The sequence below is a fragment of the Halichoeres trimaculatus genome, unplaced genomic scaffold (genome assembly GCF_033239565.1).
Source record: "Halichoeres trimaculatus isolate MK-OKI-2021-1 unplaced genomic scaffold, fHalTri1.1 fHalTri1_scaffold_13, whole genome shotgun sequence".
Classification (NCBI taxonomy): Eukaryota; Metazoa; Chordata; class Actinopteri; order Labriformes; family Labridae; genus Halichoeres; species Halichoeres trimaculatus.
The window spans coordinates 25,495,246-25,506,506 of NW_027437191.1; the positions used below are offsets into that span (position 1 = coordinate 25,495,246).

Genomic DNA, 11,261 nt, shown 5'->3' on the forward strand with positions numbered 1-11,261 from the left:
GTTCCTGATGCTGATTCAGCTGAGATGGGTTTTGTCTCCTTTCTGTCTTCTGCTCCTTTTCCCCTCTTCTTTTCCTACTTTTTACTTCTCTTTGGTCTCCTTTTTTCCTGCTCTTGCTCTTTTTTTTCCTTACTTTTGCCCTCCTCTCCTTTCCTTTTTTACCCTTTTCTTTTTCTCTTCTTTTGTTTCTCCCCTGTCTTCCTCCACTCCTTCTCTGCTCCCACAGAGCAGGTCAAGATGTTAATGTTGCTGCATTCAGGTGTTCAATGGAAAATGGGATTTATTAGATTTTTTTTAGCGTTTTCTTTTGTTCCCTAATTAGTTTGCTGCACCCCAAACTGAATTTGTGCATTTCCTTCTGCAGACGGTCGACTGTGTGTCCAATCAGAGGGAGGTGGCACCCTCTGCTGGACATCCTGCACCTCTACAGGTCTGTACTAGATGGTGGTACTCTGAGTTCAGACAGAGATGATTCAGACCTTGAATACTTTCTAAAATGTTGTTAAAATCAATGTTTTCCTCTGTGTTTTTGTTGTTGTTATTCAGGTGTGTGATGAACCGGTTGCAGTCCTTGATGTTTTCACTCTGAACGTCTGTCGAAATAGCGCTGCAGAAGAGTTTGGTAAGGAGAATAATCTGACGAATCACAGGATTATTCAGGAAACTAACTAAGGTTCTTACAAAGCTTTCCTTTTGTGTTCCTGTAGGTTTTGCAGTGACAGGTCACGTGGACGGAGCAGGAAGGAGTCACATCTTCGTCAGCGAGGTGGAGCCACAGGGACCGTCAGCCAGAGAAGGTCAGACTCACACGAAGCTCGTTGTTAACATCTGTTTGTTCCATTTAAAGGTATATTCCTGAATTATTATTGTCTTCTTGAGTAAAGCTAATGTCCTGCTTGCTTTTTCCCATCAGGCCTCAGGGCTGGAGACGAGGTTCTGGCTGTGAACGGACTTTCTGTGTCCAGTCTGGATCTGGACTTGATGCAGAGTCTCTTCAGCCACCAGAAGCTTCAGCTGCTGCTCAGAAGAGACGAGTCACCTGACCATGAGGAGCCTGCTGTCGCCGTTTGGCCTGACCCTGGTGTCCCCCACCAGCTCCCAGCTCTAACAGACCACCGGGGCTGGACCAGCGGTACAACAAACACACATTCATTATCGAGTAGTTTCCATATTTCTTTAGAATATTACAAAGCTGTTTCACTGTAGCAATAAATGCTGAACATTTTTGCCACAATTTCCATTAGCTGAAAAACAAAGGATGGTACAACCACTGTGCTTTTCCCCTTTCTCAAATTGTGTTTTTTATTGTATTGAGTCTATTTTATTCACATCATTTTCAATTATTCATAATTGTTTTACTTTTGTAAAACCCAAATATTGAGCTCAAATATTTTAAATGTTTACAAAAACACAAACTATAAAAAAAATACTTGTTGATATTAAAATTGAAATTTTAGAGATTTTATTTTATTCATTTTTTGTTTTGTTTTTATGTTTGTTAATGTATTGTGTCAGTCAGGCAGAAATGAAATGAAGGTTTATCTGAAATAAAGATCTTCAGCTTATGTTTTCTGACAAGAGGAGCTGTTGGGGGATCAGCGTTTAATCCTGCTGCTCCCTTGGGGCTTTTATTGTGAAGGCCGGTCGATTCCCAGTCAGATGCACTCAGAGCAGTAAAGAGACTGAAGCCCCAGGGGATTGTGGGAAAACTGCCTGCAGATAAAGTGCAGTAGCAGAATTTCCCCATTGGATGGTTTAATTTTATTTACATTTTATTTTTCAGTGCTCAAAGATAAATTAATCAAAACTAAATGAATAAATCTAAATTTTTGTTTTACAGATTTGGCCCCCAGCATTCAGGCTCCACATGGCGTCCAGCTTCCTGTTCCTGACAGTGTTTCATCTAAACTGTCTGAAGACGCAGAGCTACAGGTGAGACTTTCTCTAACCTTAAATCTATATTTTTATTCATTTGTCGCCCTTCATGTCTGTTAATTTAGACATTTTGAAACAGCCACCGTCTCTTTAAAAAAAACATCAAGGCACTTCAGATCTGAAGCATTCAAGAATCTTCCTTCAACTGTTGCCATGCAGCTTCTCAAACCATCAAGTTGTCCTTTAAGGAGATTCACCAACTGGTGATGTCATGCAAATCTTGTGTCAATCCCTCTGAATTCTCACGTCCTGAAGTGTTTTCCTGGGATTATTTGGACCCTTGTTCTCTTCGTAATGTGGAACTTTGCTAATGTTTCAATACAAATGTCTAATAATAGACTGAAAATGTGTCCTTAAAATATAAAAAAACTTTGGACTTTTTAACATAGTGCTCCATTGGAACTGACTCACATGAAGGGGCAACCCCTAGTGGATACTCCATGAATAGCAGTTTCTTTGGCACTGATGTTTTTTACTATCATTAAAAGGTAAAAAGAGCTGAAAACACATTTGGTGAAGTTGGTTTTACTAGTTTGGAATGAGAGCGTCCTGTTGCTGCTCAGTAGTTCTCAGTCATTTGATTATCTCACCTGCAGAGCCACTTTCCCACAATCCTCCAGCACTTCCTGGCTGAGGCAGTGTGTGTGTGTCTGTCATGTGACCTGTGATGGGTCAGATAATCCGGTTTACTCCTCCAGGAGAAGTGTGTGTTGTGACTCTGACGGAGGATTAATGGCGTCCTGCAGCAGGTTTTAAATGTTGTTCCTCACCGGCGGCTCCTCCGGCACCAATGGCCCCCGAAGGCGACCTCTGACCCCAATGCAGCCCCCATCCACGTCGTGCTCTCTGAGGATGGGTGCTCTGTGCTGGGTGCTGCCGCTAGAGGAAGACGGGGAAACACTGGAGGAAGAGGAGGCGGAGGAGGAGGAGGAGGAGGAGGACGGGGAGACAGTAGGGGGTGTGTTTGAGGTAGCAGGTCTGCTGGATGACACGACGTGCTGTCTGAGCTGCCGGCGGCCCCCTGAACGCCTCATCCTGCTGGTTGGTTTGCTATTGGAGCTGTTTGTTGTTGCTGAGCTTTCTCATAGATGAAATAGTTGATAGTTGAACCTTATTGGTCCCAGAAGGTTAAATCAATCTCACATCCTCAGCTGGCAAAAAAGGACAGAAAAACTGAATTTGAACTTAAATTTCATCAGAGCTTCATCAGAGCTTTTTCCCAGGAATTCTGTGTCTTGCAACTTGGAAATATAGATGATCTGTGATGTTGCATTCAAGGACTCCTCTTTGCAGTTGTATTTGTGGGTTTTGAACTGCTCCCTGCGTGGTTATATCAGTTGTGGTGGCAGGATATTTTAGTAAGACCAGTGAATTACACCTTTTGTTTTCATGTGTGAACATTGAGTCTTAGAGGAAATCGAGTCGTTCACTCTGGAAGTCAAAGAGTGGAAACCAAAACCGAAACGTCCTCTCCTGTTATCGGAAGCTATGAGCTGAATTTATCAGACTGGCAGCAGTTTATTAGAGTCTGGCAGCACAGATTATGATGATGAACGAGGCAGCCGGCTGGTTAACTCCTCGTCCTCCTTGGGGGTCACACTGAAAACACGTCTGTGACTGTGTTCCTGCTGATTCGTGAGCAGAGCGTTGACTCTCTGAATTGTTAACACTGTTCTGTCTTGTTTTTCAGAATGTGGAGCAGGTTTACTCCCTCTACCAGACCTTCCCAGAATGCCAAGCAGCAGAAACCGCTGTCCCTAAGAACCCTTACGGCAGGGAGACGGGTCTTCAGCCTCCGAGCCCTACCCACCTGAATGTGTGTCAGCGTCTGAGGAAAGTCATTCAGGAGCTGGTGGACACGGAGAAGTCCTACGTCAAGGTCAGGATTCCTGCCAGTGCTACTCTGTCTGCAGTAATCCTTCTTCTAGTGTTGATGCCAGAAACATAACACTGCTGCTAGCGCTGATAAATACTGCCTCCCAGTTCTACATGTTGCTGTGTTTCCTGTTTTTGGATCAGCCTACAGCAGAGGGTTTCTGGTCCCCAGCACCACTGTATTAGAGATAGTGTGGTAAAAAAGTTTGGCAATCCTTCAATTTAAAGCACCACCACCACAGCTTTACAAAGGCTTGATATTTTCATCTTGGAAAAAAATAGTGGCAGTCTTGAGATGTAAACTTTGATTCAGCCTCATGATGGAGCTACAGGAAAAACCATGGAAGCTTCTTGAATGTCTGCACTGAAGCACAAGCCAGCCAACCAACATTTGTTCACATAAACTCTCTGTGAAGAAGGAAGTTAGGGCAGCTTGTATTGGCAACCTCACTGTTAGGGGGGTGGCACACTTGTTGGGGAGATCCTAACAACTTCCAATTAGGTCTAAGTCACTTTTATGGCCAAATTACACCAGGTGCATCACCACTTTACCATGGCACCAGATCCCATGGGTTTTTGCTCAAGTCAGTGTTTCACACTGGATCGGCTCCGTTGTGGTCTGGCTCAGTCCAAGCTCCAGCAAATCAGAGCCAAATAGATCAGATGTACATGTTTTTGCCTGATGCTAGAAGATGCATCAGTTTGCACAAGGCAGCTCAAGCAGGACCACATAAGAACACCCAGTGACTTTCAGAATAAAAAAAACATGTCCAAAGCGGTATTAAGCTTGACTACAACAACAAATGGACATAATGAGCGGAGTTGGTCGGACCAGCTGGTGTGAGTTGACAGATGAGGAAGCATGCATGTAGATGTAGAGACATTTAGTGTATTCTCAGTGTCACAAATTATATTCGTGCAAAAATTTCAAGTGATGTGCAGTACGAAATTTGATTGAAGTTTGAAGTTTCCTAGTATTGACAAAGGCCCACAATGGAGGTGACAAGTACAATGTCACGTTAAGCACCAAATTCTTGCACGATTTTGCAGATTGTTGTTCCAACTTGAGCAGGCATTCACGTAGATTTTCTTACTTGTCTTCACAATGTGTCTTATGCGTCCTGAAAGATTACAAACTCATGGTGCTCAGAAAAGTTTGACTTAATATGTTGTCAAAGCTGTAAGAGAGGAACATCCATACAATCTCCTGTTGTACAAACTGTAAACCTAGCCCCGTTACCAACATTTACCTTCACACTTTAACTCTTTATCTGACGTTGCCAAATTGGTAACTTCTTTACTGTGTAAATTTAAACCTGTCTGTCTGTCTCTCATTCAGGACCTGGTGTGTCTCTTTGACGTGTACCTGACCCCTCTGCAGCAGGAAACCTTCCTCGGTAAAGAGGAGGTAAAAATTGAACCACACTTAAACTGATCAGAGCTAAGTCTGTGCCCTGTTTCTGACTGCAGTGTCTCTCTCTGCAGATGGAGGCGCTGTTCGGCTGTCTGCCCGAGATGTTGGACTTTCAGAAAGTTTTTCTACAAACTCTGGAGGAGAGGATCGCCTCCTGTCCCAACTTCGGCCACCTGGAAACACCTGCCCAGTTCAAGGTGAAGACCAGACCATCTACAAACACTCTGCAGTGGATAACATTTACGATTGAAAGCTGAAAATGTTCCTTTCTTCTCTTGTAGAAACTCCTCTTCTCATTGGGAGGATCTTTTCTGTACTATGCCGACCACTTCAAGCACTACAGCGGCTTCTGTGCGAACCACATAAAAGTGCAGAAAGTTCTTGAAAGAGGTGACCAAAACCTCCGTTAATGAATCTCCTTTAACATCTAGAAAACAATTCATAATCGTGGTGATTGTGTTTTTGTGAATAAAGTTATTGTGATGTTTTAAACAGCAAAGACGGATGCGGCCTTCAAACACTTTCTTGAGGCGAGGAATCCAACCAATCAGCACTCATCCTCTTTGGAGTCGTACCTGATCAAACCAGTTCAGAGAGTCCTGAAGTACCCACTGCTGCTTCGAGAGCTGGTGTCTCTGACCGACCCCGAGAGTCCTGAACACACACACCTGACAGGTACACAAACTCAAACACGGGACCACATGCTTATTTTTTAGGCATACTTAGACAAGGGCGGAGCTTGAGAGGAGGGAGGAGTTATCACCTATAAGTTACAGTAACTCATTAGGAATCACCTTTTCCCAGCTGACCCTTGCTGGTCAGTTGAACCCAGGTTTAAGATGCTCTGATGTCATTTTTAAGAGCCCACATGATCTGAACAGTCATCTTGATCTCCCAGCTGATTATAGTCTTTATTTTGTCCACAAAGAGGCGCTGCGAGCGATGGAGAAGGTGGCGAGTCACATCAACGAGATGCAGAAGATCTACGAGGATTACGGTTGCGTGTTCGACCAGCTGGCTGCAGAGCAGAGTGGAGCTGACAAACAGGTATAAAACACCTTCAGTGAAAATTCATTACCATATTCAGGGTGTGGACCAATCAGAATCAAGCATCTTACACACCTGGAAGATCAGTAAGAAATCTGGGTAATGAGCCTTTTTAATTTACCTACTTGTTTTTTTGTTGTTTAGTTGTTTTTTATCTTGAACCAGAGAGTGGGGGTGGGTAAGAGGCAGCAAGTGGTTTTAAACCCAGGAAGCTCCTGGATGAGGACTCCAGTCTTTGTTCATTTGGCCAAGTCACCAGTAACTGCTGGGCCAAAGGATGCCCGATATTCTAAATAAAGCTACATCTTAATTTTTTGAGGGTGCACCCCATGTAAAGAGGCTGTAGTCCTCGTTGTGTCAGTCACTGGTTTTGCCTCCTAGCCACAACCCTTTGCTTCACGTTTTCCCCCACTTTCAACTCTCTATGTGTCCTGTTTCTCTTCAGCCTTACTTTCGAAAAAGGTGTACTAAAAATTGTTTTTGCAATCTTGAATTTACATGAATTTTTTTCATATCTTTTGGTCATTTGGGAGGACTGCATGTAACTAATCTATATTTTCTCTGTAGATAAGTCACACTAAATTGATCTCTTGTGACACACTTTCATTTATGCTCAATGTTTGTGAGTTTCTGTAAAAAATGGGTTTGATTTATTGCCTTATAAACAACCTCACTGACCGTTAGATTTGAAATACGAACCAAAAGAAATTACAATTTTATCATCTGTGTCTTTCCTGCTACTTAAGAGTGTTCGTCACTGATTTTCTGATCTTTTGTCCTCTTCTCAGGAGATCTCAATGGGAGAGTTCCTCGTGCACTCATCGGTGGTTTGGTTGAACCCTCTGCCCTCTTTAGGCCGTCTGCGGAAAGATCCAGAGCTCACACTGTTTGGTAGGTTTATCCACACCAACACACACTGATTGATTGTACTACTTTGTGACAAGAGTGTGTGAACGATGTGAGTCACTCTTGTTTTATCTTGCAGTGTTCAAACGAGCTGTTATCCTGGTGTACCGAGAGAACAAGCTGAAGAAGAGGATGGTGAGTCTCCTCGTCTTCATACTCTTGATTTGTGACCTGTCTTTGCTCAATTCTAAAAAGAGTTTTTATTCTGATCATTTTTGTTCTCTTTTCTCAGACTGGGCGCTCAGCTGATTTGGACCCCTTCAGGTTCCGCTGGTTAATCCCAGTTTCAGCAGTTCAGGTCAGACCGGCTAACATCACAGGTTGGTATCATGTTGTTCATAGTTTTCTGTATAAAAAGACCTCTCTCTCTCTTTATTTAATTGGTGTATATATTAAAAGTCTTTTCTCTGCATTCAGGCTCAGAGAACCCGTTTGTTTGGGAGCTGGTTCACAGCCGCTCAGAGGTGGAGGGACGGCCAGAAACGGTGTTTCAGCTCTGCAGCAGGTAAGAATAAAACACTGGGGGACATTTTTCACAAGTCTCAGAAGTTTTATTGATACAGATGTTAAAAATAAGAGTTTGTTTCTGTTTCAGTAATTTGGAGTCAAAGGCCAGCGTGCTGCGAGCTCTCCGCACTCTCCTCAGAGACCGAGCGCCCTCTGGCTCCCTGAGGAGAAGCCGGCTGTCAACGGCAGAGAGGAACAGCTCCTGGAGGAGGCGGCAGCAGCGATGTCGCTTCGACACACAGAGGATGACTCCTCGCAAACCAGAGGAGAGCTGCAGGCGTGACGGCAGATTAATCCTGGGTGAGACGTGCTCGGAGCCACTGCTGCCAAGCTGCTCGTCCTCCTCGGACCCTGCAGGGAAGAGGAGCAGACTCTGCTCCCTTACCAGCGACCTGGAGGCTCAGCTGCAGAGACTCAACTTCACTGAAGAGGATGCAGAGAAGAGAGGAGCGACGGCATCCAAGAGTGAGGAGGAGAAAAAACGGAGCTCCAGTCTGCGGCGAGGTGACGCTGCGGATTACGGAGGGATGCTTGAAAGAGACTTCAGTGTTCAGAGCCTGACCTCCATCATCAATGAGGACTGCTTCTTCGACAACATGCTGGGGATGCAACAGGCTGCAGTGCCCTCGCTACAAGGCTAAGCTAACACGGAGAAAGGTGTCAAATCTGCAGGATTGAGGGACCAGGAGAGTAAAACTAGACTCTTTCAAAAAGACCAGAGCTGGTTTGATATCTAAAATGGACAAGCGGGAAGTTTAATCATGGGGATGAACATCTGTCTCTTTAAAATCTCGGACGCCTGTTCAAAGAGTTCAGGGACTGATAATCTTCAACAAAAGACTTAAGGAAATATTTCAGCATTTTTGTGTGTGGTTAAATAACACCACGGCTACATGACGGTGCCAGGGGCGCCATATGTTAAGGAGAGGCAGGTGTTGAAATCGCTAAGATGAAGCTATCAGAACATATCATAAAACTTTAAACTCTCTAAAACCCCTAAAAACTTCAAATGCTTTGAAAAAAGAAACTAGCACAACCACGACAGCTCATCACCTCAGGCTTTACAGGGTTAATTTTCAGAGCTACAGTCTTTGGTAAAATTAAAATCTCTTAATGAAATGTTCCTCTGATACCACTTTTCCACCAAGCTGCTTCCAGGGCTGGTGCTAACCGGTTAAGAACCATTTGCTTTTCCACAAACGGGTGCCGGCCTTAACTTGTCTTCTTCTTCTATTGTTTCGCTTACCCCAAACTTGTCTTTTTAAAAATGGCCCTCTTCCGTGTTTTTACTCTGCTTTGGTTGGTCAATAATCCCATCCCCACCCCCTGACGTAAACCCGTAGCCCCCCAACATAATGTGGTTCTTTCTGCTGGCCCAGCAAAGAGTTGGTGCTTGCCAAGCACCCGTTTTGAGTGCTTAGTCTATGGAAAACCAAAGACCTGGTGCTTAGTCTGGCTCTAGCTCCGAACCAGCCCTGGAACCAGCTTGGTGGAAAAGGGGTATGAGTGCCTCAGAGTTTTTAAAGATGTTTATACTCAAAAAAAAAACCCAGAACAAAACACTTCTGTTTTAAATACTGGTTCTCTGGAACGAGTTTATTATTTTAAAAAAAATCTGGATAAAAAAAGACAAAATTAAATGAAGAAAAAACAAGTTAAATCTATGAATCTATGAACCAAATGTGTTTTTCTTTAACAGAACTATCACTTTGACTAAAATGCAGCTTAAAAAGCTTTTAATTGTTTTGTGTTTATTGTGGTTTTATTCTGGATTTTTTTCTACATTTTAAGGAACTTCAGCAAAAAAAAGAAAATTAGAATTGTTGATGAGGAAAACAAGCTTATATCATATTTAAAATATATTTGCAACCTTTTCTTTGAAAAAAAAAGACTTATTCACAAAATTTTGTCCCTCAAGATCAAACGTTTCATTTTTTTCTTTTTTTTTCACATTTTTTCTTTACACATTTTCAATTTCATTTCATTTCTTGTGAAATTCTTTAACTTTTTTAAAGTAAGAATCTATTTTAGCAACCTTTTTTAGATTGTACCCTAAAAAAATTAAAACTCAAATCTTCAGTCTTTTACGTCTAACAACTGTACTCTGGAAACTTGAAGAGACTTAAAGGAGCAAACTGATGGAACAAAAACGCTGATAAGCTAAAAAGCTGATAATTTCTAAAAGCAGGCAGTGGATATAAAATTTTTACATCAACCAAACATTGTCTGGACTCATAGACTGGAAACACCTTACTGCTCAGACTGCAGCTCAACAATACTTTTTAAACATGATTTCTTCCTCTGCAGTTTTAGTTTCATGAAACCCTCTTACTCTGATTTCTTCCCAACAGGATCACCTCCTGTTCCTCTCAAAAGAGTTGTTTGACTTTTCTTTCTTCTGTTGCACTCGGCTGCCTGACTTGTCATCTGTTGTAAATATTTTCTTGTACAGTTTGTAGTTTTTCTGTGTAACAGATATTTTGACAAAAGCAGTTTGAAATATCTGAAGCTGCTGGATCGAACTGAAGCCTTTGTGTCAGTTTTTAACGTTTGTATTTATATATTTCCTCATGTTTTGTTTTGTGTAAATCGGTTTGTGTGACTGAAGCAGCGTTTTCATTTGAAATGAAGTTTTCTTGAACTGTTAAACTATTTGGTAATTTATTTTCTTTAATATTTGTGTACATCTTTTTGAAACTTTTGCTCTTAAAGTTCAATAAATGAAAAAGTATTTAACTAAAATTCATGGTTTTGAGCTGACTTCTGTTTTCTACCACAGAGTTTTTCTGTTCTGATGTTATAATTGAGCTAAAGAGAGAAGACATTTGATGAAAAGTACAAATGGCAAAGATTTTGGAATCAGCAAGCATTTGTTTACCCATAAATGTTTAAAAACTAAGAGGATGTTTCATTTTAAAAGGGATAAATCTGAGAGGACAAATATTTGTCAGAGAGGCCCAGCTTGTCTCCACGTGCTGCAGTTTGACCCTCCATAGAGACGGTGTGTTGTGTTTTAACAGCAGGAATGTGCTGAACCTGAACTTCACTAAAACACACACCTGGACAAGAATGTGTGTGTGTTTGTGTGTGTGTGTAATCTCAGTGACAGCAGGATGACAAACCCTGCACATCATCCAGCTGGTGAGTTTCAGTGTTAATTTCTGTTATTCAATTTCCGCATTTGTGTCCATGTAAAAACAAACCCAGTCGTATGTATGTATGTATGTGTGTGTGTGTGTGTGTGTGTGAGTGTGTGTGTGTTCAGCTCAGATAAAGCACTTCATTTGTATTCCCATCGCTCCGTTCTCTGATTGATGAAGCCTCCAGGGGGGAGGGTTTTTTTCTGCCAGATGGTTTGATTCAGCTCCAAACTATTATCACACCGACTGCCGGGGTCAAAGGTCAAACTGTCTGCTTTAATGTGGAGCTAATTTCCGCCATATTGGATGAAAGGTCGGGGGATCACAGGTCTTTATGATGATTGCAGTGCTAATCTGTGCGGGGGAATGACTTCACGCTCGTTTCTTCTTCTGTGACATTAAATGCAGCAAAGTGATCCATGCACATCAAGAGAAAC

The 11,261-nt window shown here is 42.4% G+C and overlaps 1 protein-coding gene across 1 annotated transcript in view; it reads left to right on the top strand.

The window, feature by feature from the left end:
- The window catches only part of tiam2b (TIAM Rac1 associated GEF 2b), a 46,845-nt gene extending 37,470 nt beyond the window's left edge, over positions 1–9,375 (top strand). The window contains exons 9-24 of the mRNA XM_074685956.1: positions 365–430; positions 547–622; positions 708–797; positions 914–1,132; positions 1,841–1,932; positions 3,626–3,814; positions 5,150–5,218; positions 5,296–5,421; positions 5,506–5,614; positions 5,720–5,899; positions 6,153–6,271; positions 7,060–7,162; positions 7,257–7,312; positions 7,410–7,497; positions 7,595–7,682; positions 7,773–9,375. Coding sequence (XP_074542057.1) covers positions 365–430; positions 547–622; positions 708–797; positions 914–1,132; positions 1,841–1,932; positions 3,626–3,814; positions 5,150–5,218; positions 5,296–5,421; positions 5,506–5,614; positions 5,720–5,899; positions 6,153–6,271; positions 7,060–7,162; positions 7,257–7,312; positions 7,410–7,497; positions 7,595–7,682; positions 7,773–8,325 — 2,223 coding nt within the window. The 3' untranslated portion in view covers positions 8,326–9,375. The remainder of the gene's footprint in view (positions 1–364; positions 431–546; positions 623–707; positions 798–913; positions 1,133–1,840; positions 1,933–3,625; positions 3,815–5,149; positions 5,219–5,295; positions 5,422–5,505; positions 5,615–5,719; positions 5,900–6,152; positions 6,272–7,059; positions 7,163–7,256; positions 7,313–7,409; positions 7,498–7,594; positions 7,683–7,772) is intronic.
- The last annotated feature ends 1,886 nt before the right edge of the window (positions 9,376–11,261 follow it).